Source organism: Oscarella lobularis, chromosome 13 (assembly GCF_947507565.1).
Source record: "Oscarella lobularis chromosome 13, ooOscLobu1.1, whole genome shotgun sequence".
NCBI lineage: Eukaryota > Metazoa > Porifera > Homoscleromorpha > Homosclerophorida > Oscarellidae > Oscarella > Oscarella lobularis.
In genome coordinates this window covers 1,668,314-1,690,771 of record NC_089187.1, presented here as the reverse complement: position 1 = coordinate 1,690,771, position 22,458 = coordinate 1,668,314, and the positions used below count along the sequence as shown (strand labels likewise).

The window sequence follows — 22,458 nt, the reverse complement described above, 5'->3', positions numbered from 1 at the left end:
CACAATCAGACGCGGCAACGGGTGACGTACTCGCTCCTGGATAGTGCAGGAGGTCGGTTTAGGATCGACGGTAACACTGTAAAAGTGGCCGTTTCGAATGCGCGCTGCCTTGCTAGCGGCGGGTCTGCGTGTTTGCTTAACTACGAAGTGACAGTATTCCATCGCATCGTCGTGCGTGCTACAGATAACGGGAGTCCACCTCTGCGACGAGACACTGCTATCACGATTCATCTGACGAACGTAAACGACCGGCCTCGAAATCTTTCGATAAGCAATGTTCAAGTGAAAGAGAAAGCTGCCCTTGGAACGGTTATTGGAACGTTGACCGCAACGGATGAAGACTCAGGCCAGCTTCTTTCTTATCGGCTTAGAGATAGCGATGGCGGACGATTCAGTTTGAAAGGAGCCCAATTGCTCAAGGCCAAGTCGACAGACTACGAAACAAAAGCGGCACATTTTGTCACCGTCTCAGTGACAGACAACGGATCGCCGCCATTGTCGGTAAGACTGTCTATATGGAGTTGACTCTGATGTGACTTTTCCTTCGACTGCAGTTCTCGCGAAGGATTACGATTGAGGTGTTGGATGAAATAGAGCCACCAGTTTCTATTCGTTTTAGCGACACTGGGAGTCAGCTTAGTTTTCCGGATGATTCACCTCGCGTTAACGAGAATGCTACCCTTATTACTGTGGTTGGAAAAGTTATAGCTAGAGATCAAGACTCGGGCACGTTGACTCTTTCCTTGGATGAAGACGCCGGCGGTCTTTTTCAATTGACGACTCCCAGCACGTGTGCGGTCTCGGTGAGTATTTGTTTCACTGCCACACAACACCATTTTCTATGTCGTTCTTTGGCAGGGAGGTTTTACTGTCTGCTCCGCAAACGTCACTGTGGCCGGCTCGCTTAATTACGAAGATGAAAATTGGCACACCGTTATTGTGCGAGCTACTGACAGCAGTGAACTTCACAAAGTTACGTCCTTTTCTATAGCAGTCGTCGATGTAAATGACGAGCCAGAGGCAAGAGGGCGTATGTCTCTCTATTATTTAGCGACTTGATTAAATACTTTTTAGAATATCTCCCTTTCATCCTCTAAAATTTCAGAGAATATGAACGGTGCCGTTGTCGGACGTCTGAATACTGACGACGAAGATTCATCTCAGACTCACACGTATTTTCTGAATGATGGAGCCGGCGGTCGATTTGGCATTTTCGGCGACAAAATACGCGTGTCACAGTCGGCCAATTTGGACTACGAAACAGCTTCGCGGTACACGATTTCTGTCACGTCGACTGACAGCGGTTCGCCGGCTATGTCAATCCGAACGAACTTTGTGATTGAGGTATTGGACGTCAATGAGCGACCTACGACTGTGAAACTGAGTGGCAATCATGTTCGCGAGAACAGTGGTGCAGGAGCGATGATAGGTAACATGTCTGTGATTGATCCGGACAACGCAAAGCCGCCTCTTCAGACGTTCACCTACGTGCTTTTAGAAAGTGCTGGCGGTCGATTTAGACTGGACAATAATTTTATCAAGGTAGCCATATCGAATGTACGGTGCTTGGCTCTTGGTGGAGAAGAGTGTCTTTTGAATTATGAAGAAGAGAACTTCTACAGAATTTCCGTACGAGCAACCGATAGTGGATCTCCGGCACTGTTTGTTGACGCCACGTTTAGCATCAATGTGACCAACGAGAATGACAAACCGCGGAACCTTTATCTTTCCAATGAGAACGTGAGGGAAAACAGCGTAATTGGCACCATCGTTGGACGTCTTTCTGCTACCGATGAAGATGGAGACAGTGTTACGTATTCCTTGTCACGCGACGACAATGGCATGTTTAGAATAGTGGGAAATCAGCTGCGAACCGCGATGACGGTAGATTACGAATTTTCCGACGGGTACAGGGTGACTGTTTTGGCTAGAGACAATGGATCGCCTTCTCTATCGGTAAGTGAAACGGATATGCATTCAAGCCTAAGACTTGCATGTTTATAGATTTCCAGAACGTTCGTCATTGATGTTCTCGATGTCAATGAACCACCATCTTCGATCAAAGTAACTGACACAAATGGACAGCTGTCTTTTGTCCAAGACAAACCTCGAATCGATGAGAACTCTCCTATTGGCACTGAAATAGGTGCGATTGTGAGCTCAGATCCAGACGGTGGTGATACGCTGGAATTTCACTTAAACGACGACTCAGAAGGAAAATTTTCACTTGGAAATGTTACATGTAGGGAAGCCGCCTCTGTAAGTACTTAGTCAGTCTAAGTTAACGGTTTATATAGGCTTTCTTATTTAGGTAACGTGTTGGACTTCGCTACTTGTCGCGGGGATTCTCAACTACGAAGAGAGTCCTGGTCATCACATCGAAATTCGTTCTACCGACTCCAAAGGAAATTCCATCATTTCTGCGTTTTTTGTAGCCGTTGTTAACGTTAACGACGGCCCCGGGGACGTTCTTCTATCTGAAGGATCTTTTGGTTCAATTAAAGAAAATCAGAATGGCGCATTGTTAGGCCGTCTGACTACCATTGACGACGATGCCGGAGACAACCACACCTACGTCCTGACAGAGTCGGCAGGTAGCCGGTTTGTCATTATTGGTGACAACCTACTCACAGCTGCTGACGCCAATTTGGATTTTGAAGAACAAGCTCAATACCTAATCGACATACGATCAACTGATTCCGGATCTCCTTCACTAAATGTCAGAAAACAATTCACAATACAAGTGACAGATGTAAACGAAGAGCCAAGTGCTCTGTCGTTGAAAGGCAATGAGGTGGCTGAGAACAGTCCTATTGGGACGTCTGTCGGGACCTTGTTGGCAGTCGATCCAGACAACGCTAAAACGAATCGTCAGACTTTGACGTATACCTTAAACGACAGTGCGGGGGGTCGCTTCGCGATCGAAGACGGTGTCGTGGAGGTGGCGACATCGAATGTGCGTTGCTTGGCATACGGTGGACCGGAGTGTCGGATCAACTACGAGTCGGCACAGTGGCATAATATCACCGTCGCTGTAACCGATGATGGAGATCCAGCGCGACGTCGCGATTTTGTGCTGACAATCTACGTCACAGAAGCGAACGATAAACCGCGAAGACTTACGATCGATCGATTCCAAGTCGTCGAAAACAAACCCGCTGGTACGTTAGTGGGACTGTTCACCGCTTCTGACGAAGACGTCGGCGATGTTCTGTCCTATGAGTTACTGCAAGACGACAACGGCGGATTTGAAGTGCGTGGCAATGAGCTTTTGAAAGCGAGGTCGACTGACTACGAAATAAAAAAGTCACACAATATCACAGCGCGTGTGACTGATAACGGGGAACCCTCGCAATCGGTAAAAAATCAACAAGAAGCAGTAATACCCTTTGTCACGGTATCTGTATATCTTCCCCATAATGTAGATGGTGAAATCCTTTGTAATTGAAGTGGTAGACGAGAACGAAGCTCCTGTTGAAATAATTTTCACTGACAAAGACGGGCAGCTGAACTTCGTTGACGACGAACCCCAAGTGGAAGAGAATTCTCCGGAGGGTACAGTGATTGGCACGCTAATCGGTCTTGACGCCGACGCAAAGCAGTTCCTGACGTTTTCTCTCGACGACGACGATGAAGGACAATTTGGAATAATAAACGCGACGGCGACGTGTAGCTCTAACATGTCCGCTCCTGTAAGTGGCTAGTTAACGGCGTTGTTCAAGAATTGATTCCTGTGAGAAATAGGGTGTTGGGACGGTGTGCAGTGCAAAGATCATAACGAGAAAGTCGTTCAACTACGAGGACCAGTTCAACCACAGTATTACCGTTCGTACCACTGATGCAGGTCGACTCTCCAAAACGGCGCGATTTTTCATTAGAATTGTAGATGTCAACGAAAAACCGACGGTAGGTGTAGCATGCCTCCAATTATAAAATCATTTATACAAACTTGTCTTTCAGAGTATTCAAATTTTTGGCACGAAGTCTCCACGAGTCTTCGAAAATCAAAACGATGTCGTTGTGGGCGACATGGTGACTATCGACGAGGACAAATCTCAGTTGTATACGTACACGTTAGCCGATGACGCCGGCGGTCGATTCGTCGTCGACGGCCACAGACTGAAAGTGTCCTCGTCGGCAAATCTCGACCATGAACTTGCTGATCGTCACGCTGTCGTTGTAAATTCGACGGACAGCGGTTCGCCGCCACTTTCGGTCTCCGAGACGTTCGTCATTCAAGTTTTGGACTTGAATGAGGCTCCATCGGCTGTGATATTAGACAGAAATACTGTCATTGAAAACAGTCCCATAAATACGGTAATTGGAAATTTGTCGTCACAGGATTCGGACTACTCGCAGACCTTTATCTATAAACTTTTGGACTCGAACAACGGTCGATTTGTATTGGCTGGGAACACTTTGAAGACGGCCATATCGAACGTGAGATGCTTAGCGATGGGAGGCAGCGAATGCCTTTTGAACCACGAAGAAGCAGAAGAACGGTATATTCGCGTTCGTGCAACCGATAGCGGGTCGCCGCCGCTCTCCGTTGAATCCCAGTTGAAGGTTAGAGTGGCAGATGCCAATGATCAGCCGAGAAATCTAACTCTATCAAGCAAGAACATGCGCGAGAATTTGCCTGCTGGGACTGTAATAGGAACAATTGGAGCAAAGGACGAAGACGATTTTCAGAAACTCGCCTTTGAGCTAGCGTACGAGAATAGGGATCATTTCAGAATTATTGGAAATGAGCTCCAGATGGCAACTTCTGCAAATTACGAGATGGAGAGATCTTATTTTGTCATTATAATAGCGCAGGACAATGGCACTCTTCGGATGAACGTAATTGAATTAGAAAATTATAACTAGCATTTTAATAATCTCATATTTGCACCTAGGTCTCAAAGACTTTTGGCATCGACATTTTAGACGTGAACGAGCCTCCTTTTGACGTCAACATTACCAGCGAATACGGCCAAATGAACATCAGTCGTGCCATGCCCAGAGTTGATGAAAACACTCCTAAAGGAACAGTAATCGGAAAAGTCGTTGCTAAGGATTACGACGCAAACGATATGCTAGCGTTTTTCTTGGACGATGACTCTGGCGGCCATTTTGCTTTAGGAACGACAACGTGCCAGTCTGAAACTGGCATGCCGGTACGACTGCGGTACGATGCGTTGGCTAGATGTATAATTTCTGACGATTTCAGGGCGTGAACACGGTCTGTTGGACGGCGCTTGTCGTTTCAGGAAATCTCGACTACGAAAGCGACGATCACCTACAGCGCATAGAAATTAGCGTGTACGACTCGGGAGAATTATCTGTCGTTCGTCAGTTTTTCGTTTCTATTGAAAACGTCAATGATCGACCCAAGGACATCAAGTTTTCCGACACAACTCAAGGTTCGGTCGAAGAAAATCTACAGAGTGCCTTTGTTGCTAGTCTAGTGACAATCGACGATGACCGATCTGACAAGCACACGTACAGATTGATTGACTCCGCCGACAGCCGGTTCATGATTGACGGCACCACCCTAATGACAACAGCTGATGCCAGTTTAGACCATGAAGATGAGTCACAGCATACAATCGTCATCCGGTCTATTGACTCCGGATCTCCTTCTCTGTACCTCGACAAAAACTTCACAATACACGTGACAGATGTTAACGAAGCGCCTCGTGCTGTGATGTTAAAAGGCAACGAGATTGATGAGAACAGTGATAGCGGTACTGTTGTCGGTAAATTGCTTTCTGACGATCCGGACAATGCTCGAACGACTCGTCAGGTGGTGACGTTTACGGTGACTAATAGTGCAAGCGGTCGTTTCATGATCGAAGATGACGTCGTCGTGGTCGTTGCCATTTCTAATCAGCGCTGTTTGGCGTACGGAGGCGCAGAGTGCAAAATCAATTACGAGACGGCGAAGTGGCACAATATCTCAATTCGTGCGGAAGACGACGGTACTCCTCGACTCGGCCGCACGTTCAATTTGACGATCTATGTGACCGATGTCAACGATCAGCCAAGGAATCTCGAAATAGACGCATTTCAAGTCACAGAGAACAGACCCGCTAACACTTTAGTGGGATCGTTTATTGCCACTGACGAGGATGCAGATGACGGTCTCTCGTACACGCTCTTAGACGACGATGAAGGCCAGTTCAAACTGAATGGGAGCGATTTACTGAAGGCGCGTGGAACTGACTACGAGACTCGCAAGTCTCATGCTGTCACAGTGGAAGTAAGAGACAGTAAAGAACCTGTAAAATCAGTAAGTGTTTTTTCCATTTGTTTGCATTATATTACACGTTCTCGTTATGTAGATGAACGAGACTTTTACCATCGAGGTTCTTAACGTAAACGAACCGCCGGTAGCAATATCCTTTAAAGACCGTGGCGGACAACTGAGCTTCCGTGACAATTATCCTCGAGTCGAGGAGAATTCAGCACTAAATGCAGTTGTGGGTGTCGTTGAAGGTCTCGACGAAGATGCAGGTCAAGTTTTGAGTTTTGAGTTTGACAACGTCGATGGAATATTTGGCGTCGATGCATCAACTTGTGGTGCGACGAATTCAATTGAAGTTTGTCCTTTTGACTCCAGAACCAAAATTATATCATTTTCTTTTGCCTAGGGTGTTCAAACAGTGTGCACTGCAAACGTGACAGTGGAAGGAGATCTCAACTTTGAAAGAAGTGAAAAGCACAGCGTGATCATTCGAGCGACTGATAAAGGCAAGTTGTTTAAAGTAGCGCCTTTTTCTGTTACCGTTGTGGACGTCAATGATAAGCCTAGGGTAGGAAATCAGAAGTCTTCTAGAAACTATAGACATTATATCTCGACGTTTACTTTTGTAGGACATCAAGATTTCTGGGAGCTCGACTCCTAGCGTGTATGAAAATCAAAACGACGTAATTGTTGGCGATTTAGTAACCGTCGACGATGACGTCAATCAATCGCACCGCTACACCTTGATTAATGACGCTGAAGGACGATTCTATGTTGACGGCAACGACCTCATAGTCTCGTCGACGGCGAATTTAGACTACGAAAATAGCAGTGAGCACACCATCGTTTTGAAGTCAACCGACAACGGAACACCGTCCATGTCGGTGACCAAATCGTTCCTTGTCAGTGTATCAGACGAGAACGAAGCACCGACTTCGATTCTTTTAGACAGATATGTGGTCGACAGTATCAGTTTGGATGGCGTGATTGCTACCCTTTCCACCCAGGATCCGGATAACGCTTGGACAACGAGGCAAACGTTCTCGTACGAGTTTTCGGACGAAGAATCTCTTGGTTACGGATTCAGCGTAAATGGGGATCAATTGAAGGTTACGCAATGGTTGTGGAAATGTTTAGCTAGAAGCCAAAGAAGAGGGTGTTCTGAGGTCTCTCGAACCGCGTCGGCAGGAAAGAAGTACACGATGAAACTGCGTTCGACCGATAGCGGCATTCCGTCGAAGTCGATCGAGGCGACTTTGTCGATTCAAGTAAATTCTGCTGGTTTCAATGAATGCGTCTTGGGCGAAGTGATTGAAAATTGTCGTCCATCGCGATCGGTTGCGCAGTCAGGTAGGCCGGGAGAGAGGGAAGGGGAGGAAGCGGCTCTGTCTGCACCTCGGCGTGGGTAAACCTAATAACGGGGCGCTCACGAAACCGTAACACCGGTCCGGTCCGTCTTAGATGGTCTTCAGGGTTTTTTTGTTTCTTGTTTCGTTTTGTTCGCGAGAATGTTTTTGTTAAGTCTTTGAATGTGAGCTTGGCATCGTAGCAGCACACAACGGGGATTCGGTTCTACTACAGTCATTCTCGTGAAACCGTTATGGACGAAGGAGAGCAAGCTGAAATGCTTCTCTCGAAGACCAAGCTAGCTTCTTTCGCTCATGCTCGAAGTCGCACAAGAGCTGCCCCCGTTGAGGTCTAACGCTGGTAATTAGAGAACTAAACTCTGACATTCTCGTCCCTACTATACTCCGATGCGGAGGTTGTCTCTCTGGCCCGCGATGACAGGTTTCTCCGCGATCCCTCGAATCGAAACGCGGGACTCTTTAGTTTATTAGGCTCTTCCCCGCCATTTTCCTATTATTTCAGAAAGTTGCGGGTCTAAAATAGTATACAGTAGAAGTTAGGACTAGGATAACGACCGTTACGGCATAGATATAATAATCTTTGAAAAAGGAATTCATCCAGTGAAGTAGATACTAGTCCATCACATCATTTCCTTCTCTATCTATGATCACATAGTGTAACTTCGGTCACGTGCTTTACAGCCTACGTAGGCACCGGTCTGTCGTAGAACGTCTACTGTTTTTTTGCTTTCCGTTTGTTCTGTTTGCGACGATGTTTTTGTTGAGTCCGTGAATGTGTTCTCCCAATTGTAGTCGACAACAAAGCACAGTTCAAAGAAATGTGTCTGTCGAGAGGATACATATATAGAGTCACACATCTAGTTTCGAACACATCAAGTTTGGAACAGGCGTTTATACCTCAAAACAGACTAGAATAAAAAACGGTTAAAAGCGTAAATGTAGCACAATAACTCGCAAATCTTCGTGTAACATTGCAGCTCGCTCAAATGAGTTGTATGGGAGTAAGCGCAGTTAGAAGAGGAGGAAGTCATGTGATCGGTCTTTCGAACACACCCATCATTCGTCTATTTATCTATGCACCCATCGGCTTTGGAACAGCCTCTCTAACTCTGTTATCTGTCATCGCACAGAGACGTGCTATATACCGTTGGAAAGCTTAAAGCCTCCTCTATTTCTCTAAATTGACGCGATTGTCGTAGATTGTTTTCTCGCTGAGATATTGCCAGTAGAGTACCGACAGGTAGCGTGATCTAGATTGGAACGCAAGTTTTTTCTTAGCCAACTGGTTCTACGCCTTCAAACGCCACCAAATCGTGCATGCAGTCTTCCTGTACTTCTATCTCTAGGATTCGATCGTTATGTAGCTATAAACTCCTGAAAGGGCTTTTATTTATGAAATGGGCCATTGAAGAACAGGTCAACCTGGAAGCACAAATTCAAGTAATTTGCTTGTTTTCTTCAAAAATGCAAAATCATGTCTTTCTGCCTTGGCTTTGCAGGAATTTTTGAGATTTTATGTCAGCGGCATAGAGGTCTCACCAAAATTGAAAATGTGACCAGGGTTGTGTGTGAGTTCATTAGAATTCTTCAATAAAGACACATAACAGGTCTTAGAGGTTCTCTAAGGCATTTCTCTTTGTAGCAACTAGTCTTGGTTTTCATGGAGTTCTAGCAGTTTCTAGTATGTCTCATCCTAAACTCTCAAACTACCAAGTCGTGATATTTTTGATCATATAACGTTGTTCAGAGTGACACTTTTTGAAGAAAATACTGTAAGTTCACGAACAAGCCTAGTCAAATTTTAAATTTTTACGAGAAACCTCCAAAAATTATACTAAACCAAGAGAAAAGAGATGTGGTCTATAGTACTTTCAGGTAGAAAAAACGCAAATTACCGTTATAGCTTGAATTTGTGCTACCAGATTGCTTTCTCATATCTCATGATCTCTTCAATGTTCCTTTTAGAAGTTGATAACTACCTAACGGTCGAATCTTAGAGATAGCAATGCAGGAAGACTGCATGCACGATTTGGCGGCGTTTGAAGGCGAAGAACCAGTTGGCTAAGAAAAAACTTGCGTTCCAATCTAGACCTAGCTGTCGGTACTCTACTGGCGATATCTCAGCGAGAATACAATCTACGACAATCGCGTCAATTTAGAGAAATAGAGGAGGCTTTAAGCTTTCCAACGGTATATAGCACGTCTCTGTGCGATGACAGATAACAGAGTTAGAGAGGCTGTTCCAGAGGCTGTTCCAAAGCCGATGGGTGTTCGAAAGACCGATCACATGACTTCCTCCTCTTCTAACTGCGCTTACTCCCATACAACTCATTGGAGCGAGCTGCAATTTTACACGAAGATTTGCGAGTTATTGTGCTACATTTTCGCTTTTAACCGGTTTTTATCCTAGTCTGTTTTGAGGTATAAACGCCTGTTCCAAACTTGATGCGTTCGAAACTAGATGGAGGACTCTAATAAGGAGTAGACATGCATGGCAGAGGCAGAGAAACTGCAGTGCCCACCGTGCCCACGTAGATACGATTAACCCCGCCCAAGCTACACGTACGGGAATTTCATCGGACGGCTATGGACAAAGGAGAACCCGAAGGAGAACAAGCTAAAATGCTTCTCTCGAAGACCAAGCTAGCTTCTTTTGCTCATTTTTAAGCTGCTCAAAGTCGCATAGGCCGCATAGGAGCCGGAGAGGCTCCTGTTGATGTACATGGGCGGCGTGGGAAAGACGACTCGCCAACTGCTACGTCTCTCGACACGCCAGAGCGTACAGTGACGGCGTTTTTCTTTTCAATGCGGAGTCGTACGTTTCTTTGCTGGCGTCCGTGAGACGAAATGTACGACATTTTTTGACGTTCGCTTCGGCAATAAATGATATTCTCTCTTGCAGCTGTTGCTCGTTCAGACGGATTGCCGTCTTCGAGAGGAGCCCACACTCTCTACGACGTTGGCTGATAATTTCGTCGTCTTTTTCAACTTCTTGCGACGTTCGCCTCGCTGCGTCGTCGTTTACGACAGCGCTGATGAGACGGAACAAAGACTCCCTGCCTCGAGCGTCTGTTCCCTGTCACGTTCTGATCACGACAAGAAAGAAGCGCTTTCAACGCGAAGACGATAGCACAATGGTACTGACATTAGAGATGCTAGCTGAGGAAAGTGCTATTGCAGCACTTCTCCGCTGGGCTGGAAGAGTTCCGGAGTCCTTTGATGCAATGAGTTCAGCTGAGCAAGACGTCGCGCGGAAGTTGGCCGTAGAACCGCCCGTCTCCCTTTGGCTCTCGCGCACGCTGGCATATTCATCGAGCAGCACGACATCTCTTTTCGTCAGTACTGGGAAAAACTCGAGAGCGAGAGAAAGGAGCTCGACGCGGCGGCGCTTGACCGTGGATAAATTCCTCTCGTATTTTCGTCTGTCTCACGTGAAAGAGTCTCTTCAAGAGGCAGGCATCCTCTCGCCTTCCGATTTGGCTCGCATCGATATGAACGACGTTGATGTGAAGAAATTAGACGCCAGGCGACTGGCGAAAGCCGCCGAGGCTTTGGAAAGCAGAAAGCGCGTCTATCTGACATGGAAAATGGATCTCGACGACATCGAGAAGAGACAGCCGAAGAACTATTCGCTTCTACATTTCTGCTCCGTGCTCTCCTCTCAAGACATTCCTCAATTCATCGTTCGCGATTGTTCGCTTTCGGATGAGGAAGGCGGACACAGGGAGGTGTCGTTCGCCGTGCGAGTGCGTCCTTTGAAGGAACGCTTCTTTCTGAAGCCGATTGATCGAAATGACGTAGGCGTCGTCTACTCGATTCATCATCTGATACATGCGAGCGTCCTGTGTCGTCTTTGGGAGGACGCCGATCGGTGCCGAGAGGTCCTGCGGACCGTCGAAGAGCGTTTGATGGAACGCGTGCTTCCGCTGTTCAACGGACGATACTTCGGCGATCAGCTTATGATTGCTCTGCTGCCCCACGTGTATTCCGTGGCGAGACGAATGCTGGAACTCGGCATGAATAGTCGTCGGCATTTTGACGTCATCGACGTCGATTGTTTATTGTCTCTGAACTATTTGCAGCTTGAGACGGCAAAGGAATTGTACTCCATGCGAACCGATAATCTGGAAAAGTCACGTGATGTTTCAAACAGTCCTCGAGAGCAGTATCTTCGATGTATGCTTTTTTGTTAACCCTGGAGTTAGTATCTACTTCCTTGAATGTTTAGGTTACTTTGGCTTGGCTAGAATTTCCATGTATTTAGGAGACCTGCTTAGCGCCGAGCGCATTATCGAGCTGGGCTTGCAAGGTCGATATTTTGATCAAATGACAGACGACGAAATCGTTACGTACTGGGAAGGTTTGAGCGTGCAACTGAGTCTTTTCAACTAGTATTCCTTAATTTGAAAATAGGGATTTTTCTTCTCGCTCACAGCGGTCTTTGCCAAGGGCACTTTGATAAAGCAGAACGCCTGCTTCTAATGATTGTCGGGGTTCAAGATCGCATGCTCACGACTGATCTATTCTATGGTATTCGATTCGGTTCCTGAGTAGAATTGAAGCACGTCTTCTTCTGTGTAGTGCTTACTTCCCTTGGGGATATGTACAACTCATTGGCCGAATATAAGATGACGCTAGAAGTGCTGAACTTGGCACTGTCTCTTTGTTCAGGCAAGAGGAAAGTTGTGGCCGATCTTCGCCTCGCTTCTTGTATGTACAGTGTAGTTAGGATTTTGTGTACTTTACGAATGAGAAATGAACGTGTGTTTCCTAGGTTACGTGAGTTATGGTTATGCCTTGGATCGTGTGAACAAGCCAAAAGAGGCTCACGTCCACTTCACCAAGGGTCTTGACATGCTCGACGCTTTACTTCCCGAGAACGATTGGCTAATTGTCTCCCCTATGAGTGTCTGCTTTATCGCTTTAGTTAGAGGCGCTTTGTTTAGCTCTTCATAAATCCGGTGATTGTCTTCGCAAACTTGGTCTGATCTCCGAAGGGTGCGACCGATCGAAGCGAGCTCTTGAGATCGCGAAGTCCGTCTTTCCGCCGGGGAGCATGGAACTTCACAAATGTAAGATAGTGTGCATTGAAAGAGATGAAGTCAATTTTGTTATTAATCAAGATCTTACTCGTCACGCTCGGAATCTTTCATACGCTGACAAAACAGAAGAATCGATTGTCTATCTGAAGGAAACCCTTTCGTTGCTTGAGCTGTGCGGAGCAAAGGAGACGGCGATTGCGACTTGTATGATAGAATGACATCTGTGACAACTACTATTATTTTCTGTATGTAGGCTTGGACCTTCTAGGAGACAGCTTATCTGATATTGGGAAAACACAGGAAGCGATCACCTATTTTCAGCGGAGTTTCAGCTGTACGATAAGCTGCTTCTTGCTGGCAAAGTTGACGCGGTCCAAGGCAGGCGTACTTTCATATTTAATTATGAGTTGTTGTACTTAGTCGGCGTTTAGTGCATCGCCTTGCTGGAAGGCTTGGCGATATGTGTGTAGAAATGAAGAAGCCTCTTGATGCGTCCCGTCATTTCCGACGCGCTTTTGCGTTGTCTAAGGAGCTGCCTGTCGAGGATTCGTCTCCTCAGCGAGGTAATTGAAGCAGAAAAGGTCAGCCGGTGCATCCGCTGACTTTTGGATTGCAGTTGCAATTAATTTCGTGAGAAGTCTTATGGAATCCAAGCAGTCGAGTGAAGCTGAAGCAATTATTTGGGAAGTGTCTGAGCGCTAAGGATCGCAGCTACCAAGCGATCATCCTCTTCTACAATGCAGTGAGTAAATGTTTTAGAGTTGTGCAAATTTTTTTCACTTGATTTAGTGAACCGATGTTTTGAAATTTTGGTAACGTCGAAAGAGAAAGCGTCGTAACTCAGAAGCCAACACTGAATTGTCTATTGAACGCTACACACAAACACGAAAGACAAGCCACACAACATGAAGAAGAAGGTTTGCTGAGTAAGCTTAGACGCCACGTTTAGTACCTTGCCGTAAGAACGGAGACAAGCAACTGCAAAATGATGCCAGGCACAGCTAAGCGATGAGCTTCGTTTTGGTTTGTTTCGGCGGTCGTCGCTTCCATGCAGCAGTTGCTCTCTTCGCAGCAGCTTGGATGGCATCCTCTCTCTGGGCACATGTCAGGGTTAATGCCCGGGCAGCAGTCCGTGGGACAGTTATATCGATTTTCACCATTTTGACATTTTGCATCACCGCAGAATGAGTTCGGAATACTGACGTTGGAATTCGATCCAGCGTCGCGTCGACCACGAAAACTTGGATTCAATGCGAGGCAGCAGCCTCTGAAGCATCCTTACCATTTAGGACAAAGCCCATAAAGTTTCTTTGCAATGTAGAGAGTTTTGTCACAATATTCCTCACATGCATTCTGCTCTTGGCAACTACCGCAGTTAAAGTGATAGGTTTCTCTGCCATCTTCGGGCGGATCGGTTTCGCCACACGATCCACAATACTCGGCGGGATCCGAGAAGTAGCCTCGACCGCCCTGGTACGTTCTTCTATCACAACTTGTATCGGGATCATTGCAGTTGTTACAGCAAGCATAGAAGTGAACACGAGACGTTCCTCCGTGATCGCGCTGTGTGCAAAAAGCCGGGCTCTGCTCGCGAACGTCGTTATGTGGCCAGTACTGGCAGCGGCAGTTATTCAAGAGGTAGGGAGCTTTCGTATCGACAGGGGCGTCGCAAACGCATCGCGTGCTCTGAGTACCACATCGGATTGGTAGACCAGAGACGGGTTTGCAGTCGACGCCTTGAAAATTTGTGTTAGGGACGTCCACCACCGAGCTCACAATGCCTTTGTCGATGGGAATCTCGCCTCTGATGGGATCGCAAACGTACAAGAAGGAGTCGCGTTCGCAATCTGCAACGCTTGTGTCAACAAGATCGCCTTTATAGCATTTATTCGATGCTTCATTGCTTCTTGGATCGCATGTGCGTATAATAGGCAAATCTCGTCTAACTCGAACAGCTGTAGCCTCTTCGTTTAGGCAACTTGCCAAGATGACGAGAGTGAAAACGCCGGCAGGATTCATGCTTGTACCCGATGTGTACTAGGTGAACCCGTGAACCCAAGATTTGTTTTCGTTCTGTGACGCAATTGCGTGATATCTCTAGGCAGAGATCACGCGACTGAACTCTCGCTTGCGACACGTTTTTTACCAGTAAGAAGAGGATAGTATATAATATGCTGTGACGCGAGCAATTTCTCTCCAAGATCACAGTCCTTGATGAGAATGAGTGCGTCTAATCGTACTCACCATTTGTGGCTGTTTTCAATTTGGCTCTCTGTTTTATAGTAGGATTTCTAGTCATCATGCAGCCAAATACGCTTGTTTTGGCATATACTAAACGTTCAGTTGCAGTCGCCGCTAGTAGAACGTGAAAAGGATGTGACCGATAGTTACACTGCAGCTCGCAGTGACTTAAGAGCTCGAGACGACGAAATGAAGAGTACGTCGTCACTAGCCTCGCATATGCCAGGCCTTTAAATTTTCTCCTATACTCGATCCACGGAGGAAAAGGGCCTGGCATGCGAGGCTACGTCGTCACAGTGATGCTCGGCGCCGGGAGCTTGGCGAAGGCAATGAGGAATTTTCTGAGAGCTATTTGCACCCAATGAGAAAGTTGGCGTCGGTGGGCCGAAAGGAAAACAAAGACTTTTAGACATCCTGGCTTTCTTGGACTAAAGGAAGCAAGGGAAATCGTCGACTGAAAGGAAACGATGGGGTTCCTGGTAGACCCGAGGGAAAGGGGTTATTAGAAAACACGGGACCATAGGAAATAGATATAGGAAGTCGAGGTGAAACAGAACTTACTGGGCCCAGTGGAAGCAAGGGAGTTAGGAGTTAGAGCTAGGAGAGCGAGAGTTTCCAGGATTTTCAGGAGGCAAGAGGGAAGAGGGACATAAAGGAGGAGCGGGCCAAAAGGGGCAAAAGGGCGAAACTGGACCTTTGCTCCATGTCACGGAAACTGTATAGAGTTGTCAGATGATTGGAGACTGACTTTAGCTTTGGGAGGATCCCACTGTGATAATACCCTGGTTGACGGTTGGTATCGTTTTGCGGATAGCATAGGAAGTCAAATGCCTGAAACGTACCTAAAAGATGTGGATTAAGAGCCCCAGGATGGACTAAAGGAACCAACACTTCATTAGTACTACTAGTAGGAGGAACATGACCTACTGCGGAGACGCGAAAATTTGACTCTCCTGCGTGTCGTGCTGGCTGTACCACGGATACTAGAGGCTGTACCATCTATGTCTGTACCAGAGATAAATATTTATCTCTGGCGGCCACTAAGACTTTAGCTAACGCGCGCTGCACTATCGTCATTCTATTCTCTGTTCTGTTCCGTGTATTATGGCAGCGTTGGCGTTGCTCTTTCTCGTTCTTTGCAACTCACCCGTCGTTTTCCTCGTCAATCCCGGATTTAGAACAGAAATAACGCAGATAGGACTAGACTACGGTAAGAGTCTAGTGCCATTGCAAAGTCAATAATGGTGAAATCTTGAACTTCCCTGACATAGTCCGCCAAGTTGGAGTCCCAGTTCTTGTGAATGAACTCAAAAGCATTTCTATCCCAGACCAAAGTGGATCAGCTCACGTACCTGTCATAGGTGGCATAGACTACTCTTTTACAAAGTGAGAAGAGCAAAACAGAAACCGAAAGCTACCGAAACCGAAAGCCTTAGACTGCCTTGCAGGCAGCGGCTTTTCATTTCCCCCTTTTGATTTCCACTTTTCCGTTTCTCTTTCAGCATAAGACTAACGCAATTTTCGATTGCTTCATCTGCTTTGAAAACAGTTGCGAGCACAGGCATCGAAATTTCTCTTGCGGGCGTTTCCATCGCAGCGTCGGCGAATTGGCATTATAGCAATCACGGCTGGCAAGGGGAAATCCAAACTCTGAGACCTTTTATTGAGAACCGCTTTTAGGATTCACATCTCTGATAGCGGAAGTGCAGATGTGTCTGCGAGCGATGTCAGTTTGACGGCGGTTGTTAACCTTGGTGCGTACACACTTTAAAGTGAAATGAAATCTGGGCACTTGCAAAAATGGTATCTTGTCTGATCAGGTGTTGACAGCAGTGGTCACCCCACAGTTTCAGACAAAAGCTGCAGTTTTGTCATTGGTAACTTGGACGTTCACTTTCATGGTGGAGCTAGGTATGACACGTAACGTTGGGCAAAAGTCTTTTTAAAATTGCAGTGTGTTGTTTCAGCTGGCTTTACAACCTGTTTGCTGATAATATAGCAGATGGGCTCAAAGGCAGTATGGAAAAATCGGTAGGTAATCATAATTCCCTTCTGGCAGATTAGTTCCATAAGAGATGTTTAACAAACTAGGTTTGCAGTGCTGCCACGAATGCCATTAACACTGAGGCGAACAAATCTTTATCAACTCTTCCACGTTAGTACTGTGTCTTCATATTCGCGTACACAAATCTAGATTCCTAACCAAATTTTTTTTTAGTTTTGCAGAAAGTTTCTTCTGATGCAGAAATTAATTTAGCACTGACTCAACCACCAATTTTCAATTCTACGTACATGCAGACGCTTCATAAGGTACGTACGTATATGCCATTCTTATCGATCAAAAAACACTAATATTAATAATTATTTGCCTAGTGTGATTTTATTTACACTCCGGATCCGAGTGATCCTCCTTTTCAACCGCCGCCTCTTCCTCCAACAAATGCCATCGCATCGTTCTCAATGCTGTCTGTTTGGATAACGGACTACGTGGCAAATACGGCCGGCTTCGTGTATCAGAAAGCTGGAGTTTTAAAGATCAATATCACGCAAAGCATGGTACGACTTCACAGCATCACACTGACACTTTTTTATTCCCAAAACCTAGATTCCGAGCAATCCACTATTTTCTCTTGATACAAATTCTTTCAAAGAGTTTGCTCCTGGGGTAACCAAAGTTTCCTCCTGCATGAGCACTTGCTCTATTTTTCTTTTATTTGCTAGCTTTACAGCAAGTACCCTAACAAGGCTCTTCAAATCCTTGTTAACGCCACGTCAGCTCCGTATATAAACATAACGTCGTCCTTCATAAACTTTACCGCTCCCGGCGAAGCTGTGTTTTACGTTCTGGTAGACAACGCAACCAAAGTCGAGGCTTTCACACTTGGAGTAGTAAGACAGTGCATTTCCTTGCTCGCCGTAAGTCGATTCAATTGTATTTGTTAAGGTCATGCGTGCTACTGTTCGTGCAGCTCTTGCAAAGAGCGGCACCCAGGAGATAGTCACCGCCAATGCTACATATCTCAAGTACTATATAAAATGCCGTGCAATCTCTTCAATAAACTCATTTGACTAGGTCAGACATTAGTTTAGTTTCTACTAATGTTGGAGACATCAAGGTGCGTATCAAATTACGTGGTTCAGACTCTAACTTTACAAAAAAATGCTATTTGGGTTCTATAGGCTGCTAGTTTTGAAGTTTTAGTCAATTTTGTGTCTCACATTGTGCTTATTCCTAAGCTTAACAGTAAGCATTGCCTGTCGATTGTCTGACATTTTTACGCTGTCATATATAGAGTACGGCGCTACTGGGTTTGCTGTACCTGTTATCGATGGTGTATCATTCGTCAATCCAGTTTTGATGCAAGGACCAGTACGTTGGAGGATACTGTAATTAATTAACTGAAAGAAACACTTACTCGCTGTTAACTAGGGATACGTTCAAATTGCTACTAACGTTTCCTATACTCCTTCAGTGCATCAGGCAGAGAAACAGTTTCGTTATGTTCATTTGGACGAATTGAAAGATGAAAAGGAGTTCGTGTAAACCGCAAGGTTTGATATTGCGTGTGCATGTGCTTTTTGGGATTTGTTGTTGTTTTTTCTTTTTTTCGATTAGAAATTTCTGTGTGAATTAGACAGTTTTCGATCAGTTGATTTTCAGTCAGTAGATTCTTCGTGAAGAAACAATACACAGTATCTATCTGCATCACGAACAGGAAGCGAGCGATTGAAGTTATTAGCACTGAATGCACGTGATTATTTATCCACGTCCTGTCCCGTGCATGTGGCCGAAAGAACGTCTCGCGGCAGGCCGCCAGGCGGACAGGTCGCCGACTGGAGACTTTTTTGCGAATCAGCATTTCTCATCATTTTTCTGTTGCAGAGGATTCGTTCGCGAAATTTCGATCGGGGGCCCTGACGCGAACTCCGGGGCCCCGTCGAGCCGTTGTCTAAATTACGAAGACAAAGAGAGCTGTTCTTAGTCCTACGGCGAGGAAGCTCGAATTCGAGCGGTTTAGACAACCTGGGAGCGACGTGCTATCGAAAAACGCTCTCCTACGAATTCTACACCACGCGCCCGAGTTCCGAGGCAACGAAAAACGCGCTCGTGACTACACTCACAATGCTCTGCAACTACCATTCTATCGATCTACGGACTACCGGTAGATATCAGGAACTGGATTCCCAAGTGTGCGATCTCATACTGTACTTACCGTGAAATTTGCTTTCTATGCTCATTTAAAATTGACGTCTACTGTGACTATGACGTCATATTTTTAATTAACTTTTGTTTTTTCATGTGGGTGTAGGCGAGAAAAATTCTTACTGAACTCCAGCATCTACTGGATTATTGACAGATAGGCTTTGCGCAAAGATGTCCAAGGAGGTTTGAGTGGAAAAAGTGAACATGGCCAATGAGACGGTCTTTGTTCTTAGGCGCTTCAACAGACGCGTTCAGGAGTTGATTTGAATTCCTTTCTCCGCCATCAAGTCGTCGCTCGTTGGAGCGTCAGGAGAGAAAATCATCGGCATGATGTATCGTCTAGTCAGGTAGTCATAGAAACCGAGTATAAATTTTAATGCAACGTGTGTGGCAGAGTCAGAATTTTCAAGAACATTTCATGGATCTTCTACTGCGGCGGCTGCCGTCAAAAAGTAGACACCATTGAAGGATGCTGACTGAGAACCGTGCCGGACATCCTGGCATTTGCTCCGCTACGTTTTCAGTACAATTTTAATTAAAGTAAGCGAGAAGCAATCGGGCAAAAGAGATCAAATCTTTTCTCTATGTAGTAGGTAGACATGTATTAAATTTGATATGAATCCATATTGCGAGAACGCAGAACCATAGGTAAGAAGAAGTCTTGCACAGAGCAAGAGAACAAGGTTAAGGATATTTTATTCGTAGGGGAAAGTAATGCGGGCCATTACTTTGCCTATATTTGAGATTGTCTTGGCGCGTCTACGCACCCCGGTTTGATCGATCCAGCGTTTACGTTTCGCCTTTTGAAATCGTCGTGTGCTTCTATAAGTGGTGAGTACGTTGCCGTCTAGAAAATTTGACGTCATGGATTATTTGATTTGATGAAATCGTCGTCGGCGCAGCAGGGCGGTGGACGCCCCGCCAAGCTCAATCGTTTGTGCAAAGTAAGGAGAAAAAAAGATACGAAGGGTCAACGAAAAAACTCTTTCTTATGTAGGCACTTTAGGTGAGAACAGAACGGAAGTCTCGCGGAGCAAGCAATTTAAGAAATTACGGACCCACCGTTTTTTTTGCTTGAAAGTACTGTACTTATCAGCTTTGATACAGTCTGATGAGGTCCTCATTGCGGATAGGTTTACCGTCTAAGCTCCGATGACGTTCACTTGCATCACATGGGCCACCGATCGAGATCCCATCTGACGCATTTCTTATCAGTTATCTAGTGACTTTTGGTAAGGCATAATGCAACAACAGCTAAACGTGATGTGCAGAGTTGAGTCGCGATTAGATTTTTGATTCCCTCCTAGATCGTGTTCTATAGTTCTCTACCTCATAAACTGTACAGACAATATGGCAATCACTTACTGCCTTTTGGCAATCAGTGATCACCTCTGTTGACTGCATAATTTATTAATCATTTTTGCCAACTGTAGATTATGATAAAAAAAATGATTATATAAAGAAACAACTTTGAATTGAATGTCTTTCTCCTTAGTTTAGCTTCGCCAGCAAATCGAAAAGGGAAGAAGGGAGAAGAAGGGAGATGAAAACATCTTTGCGCGTTTTTTTGCATGAGATTTTAGTGCTGTAGGTGCACACAGCTTTTGATCTCCTGCATGGAGACAAAAGCAGCAGCGCACGTCAGCCTTAGGACCTTGCATGCACAAGTTCCTAAGCTAACGCGCGCGGAGCACGTTGCATGTTGCGCGCGCTTGTCTTTGCGTTGAAAAGTAGGAGAAACTATGTTCAAAAAGTTATTGAAAAAGTCCCGGATGTAAAAAAATTTAAAAATGCGACTTTCTACTTTTATGGTCTCTGCGCCGCCGCTCCTGCGCTGCCGCTTAACCTGCTGGCCAAGCGGTGAGACTGAGACTGCAGTCCCCACAGTGGACTTTACCCAAGTCCACAGGGGAAAGGCGCATTATCCTCCAGCCCTCAAGGAGGAAGACTTTATCCCAAGTCCCCAGGAGGACAGCGGATTAACCTCCGGCTGCCAAGGAGGGAGGCGCATATTAACCTCCAGCCCACAAGGAGGGAGACTTTGACCCAAGTCCTCAGGGGATGTCTTCGTCTACTTCTTCTTCCGATTGGCCGATGAATTGGAGAGAGGAGAGAAATAAAATAAATGAAAAATTAGTGCGTTAAATCTAATCAAAACTATTTATCCTCTTCACGCCGTGGAGGAGGGGGGCATTGATCCATGTGTAATATTGACTTCTACAAAAAAAGCCAATTTTAGCCAAGATTTATCGTTTGATGTCAGTTCGGTACTGCGAGGTCAAACAGGCAACCAATCTCCATCGTTTTATAAAGAAATATCGGGAATAAGAGAGGTGACCCAAACTGACCAAAAACCGTGTGCTATAGTTCAGGGATGCCAAAAAATCCCATCTCTCAGATTTCCAAGCAAATGAGCCAGATCAACTCTACTTTATTAGTATAAGAACCCTACAATGTCAAATAGTCCCTAACGCTCAAATTTCGCACAAAAGAGACCCACTTCCGGTACTTATTAATATCAGCCATTCTAATTAGGGCCCGGCAGACAAATTTGAGATAGTAGAGTCAATTAAAGACCTATCGTTTGACGCAGAAAATTTGGAATTCAAGACGAAAAGCGTGTGCTATAGTTCAGGGATGAAACTCTATATAACCGATAGTGTTCAATCTATTCAATTTTATCAGTATAACAATGGCTACGAGGTCAAACAGAGTGCGCCGGTATTTCACATGAAAAAGGCCAAGACCAACTTCCGGATTCCCTTTAGTACAACCAGGGATACTAGATAATATAGGGATACAACTAAGCCTGAGGGTTTCATGTCTTAGACTTCACTTTGATGATCAGCTAGCTATAACGGACATGAAAACCGACTTCCGAGTCTTTGGGGCTCTTTGGGCTTGCTCGTACATGTATTACAATGCGTGTCGCTTAGAGATTTGGTCGAGGGGTCCTTTCGTCCTTTGAAATCGCTATGGTGTCTGTTTACCTGCCTTTATGCTTCATGCTTGTTCCAGGATGCGAAAAACTTGCTCGAGCGTCTTGTGCTGGGCGAGAACGAAGCGAACGTCTAGCGTCCTAAATATAAAGAGAGCCCCCTAGTCATTTTCACAGCGCAATAATTTGCTTCACCTTCACGGCTCCTCGCGATCATCGTTGCGTCCTTGCGTCCCCACAAAGTCAGAAAGAAGCAGGTTTCTATTTCGGCGTTTCCCGGATAAAGTGAGACGCTTTGCCAAAAAATTATACGTAACTAAATTTCGGAACCTAAACACACCTCTAACATACACTGCTACAGACAATGAATACAATCAGGTGAAACAATAAGGAAGCAATCAACGCAACGACGCCCAGATAACCGTTTATATCAATCA

The 22,458-nt window shown here is 45.6% G+C and overlaps 3 protein-coding genes across 10 annotated transcripts; all 3 read left to right on the top strand.

Moving 5' to 3' along the window:
* The first annotated feature begins 97 nt into the window (after positions 1-97).
* On the top strand, positions 98-7,638 carry LOC136194880 (protocadherin Fat 4-like). Its single transcript, XM_065984129.1, has 15 exons — positions 98-122; positions 155-501; positions 555-803; positions 859-1,020; positions 1,075-1,956; positions 2,005-2,259; positions 2,312-3,358; positions 3,426-3,692; positions 3,745-3,906; positions 3,961-4,842; positions 4,899-5,159; positions 5,213-6,274; positions 6,327-6,584; positions 6,636-6,797; positions 6,859-7,638. Exons 1-15 carry the CDS (start codon positions 98-100, stop codon positions 7,636-7,638), a joined length of 6,801 nt encoding a protein of 2,266 aa, XP_065840201.1.
* Positions 7,639-10,205: 2,567 nt separating this feature from the next.
* LOC136194470 (uncharacterized) lies at positions 10,206-15,805 on the top strand. Of its 2 annotated transcripts, none has more exons than XM_065983593.1 (11): positions 10,206-10,445; positions 10,499-11,772; positions 11,825-11,956; positions 12,010-12,126; positions 12,178-12,306; positions 12,371-12,668; positions 12,720-12,842; positions 12,892-13,016; positions 13,070-13,201; positions 13,255-13,380; positions 13,428-15,805. In XM_065983593.1, the coding sequence occupies exons 2-6, from the start codon at positions 10,632-10,634 to the stop codon at positions 12,550-12,552; spliced, it is 1,701 nt and encodes a 566-aa protein (XP_065839665.1). In that variant the 5' UTR covers positions 10,206-10,445; positions 10,499-10,631; the 3' UTR covers positions 12,553-12,668; positions 12,720-12,842; positions 12,892-13,016; positions 13,070-13,201; positions 13,255-13,380; positions 13,428-15,805. The 2 variants fall into 2 exon arrangements, with proteins under 2 accessions (XP_065839665.1, XP_065839666.1); XM_065983594.1 differs by having other exon boundaries at positions 12,892-13,022.
* Positions 15,806-15,930: 125 nt separating this feature from the next.
* LOC136194471 (bactericidal permeability-increasing protein-like) lies at positions 15,931-20,851 on the top strand. Of its 7 annotated transcripts, none has more exons than XM_065983601.1 (26): positions 15,931-16,089; positions 16,151-16,265; positions 16,382-16,510; positions 16,560-16,633; positions 16,700-16,790; positions 16,847-16,910; positions 16,971-17,034; positions 17,098-17,189; positions 17,253-17,435; positions 17,485-17,544; positions 17,601-17,768; positions 17,824-17,903; positions 17,953-17,995; positions 18,060-18,123; positions 18,173-18,249; positions 18,310-18,705; positions 18,763-19,070; positions 19,190-19,266; positions 19,317-19,430; positions 19,478-19,623; positions 19,674-19,731; positions 19,789-19,914; positions 19,989-20,027; positions 20,081-20,163; positions 20,217-20,315; positions 20,579-20,851. In XM_065983601.1, the coding sequence occupies exons 1-16, from the start codon at positions 15,984-15,986 to the stop codon at positions 18,421-18,423; spliced, it is 1,524 nt and encodes a 507-aa protein (XP_065839673.1). In that variant the 5' UTR covers positions 15,931-15,983; the 3' UTR covers positions 18,424-18,705; positions 18,763-19,070; positions 19,190-19,266; positions 19,317-19,430; positions 19,478-19,623; positions 19,674-19,731; positions 19,789-19,914; positions 19,989-20,027; positions 20,081-20,163; positions 20,217-20,315; positions 20,579-20,851. The 7 variants fall into 7 exon arrangements, with proteins under 7 accessions (XP_065839673.1, XP_065839672.1, XP_065839671.1 ...); XM_065983600.1 differs by having other exon boundaries at positions 19,986-20,027; XM_065983599.1 differs by having other exon boundaries at positions 18,763-19,042; positions 19,789-20,027.
* The last annotated feature ends 1,607 nt before the right edge of the window (positions 20,852-22,458 follow it).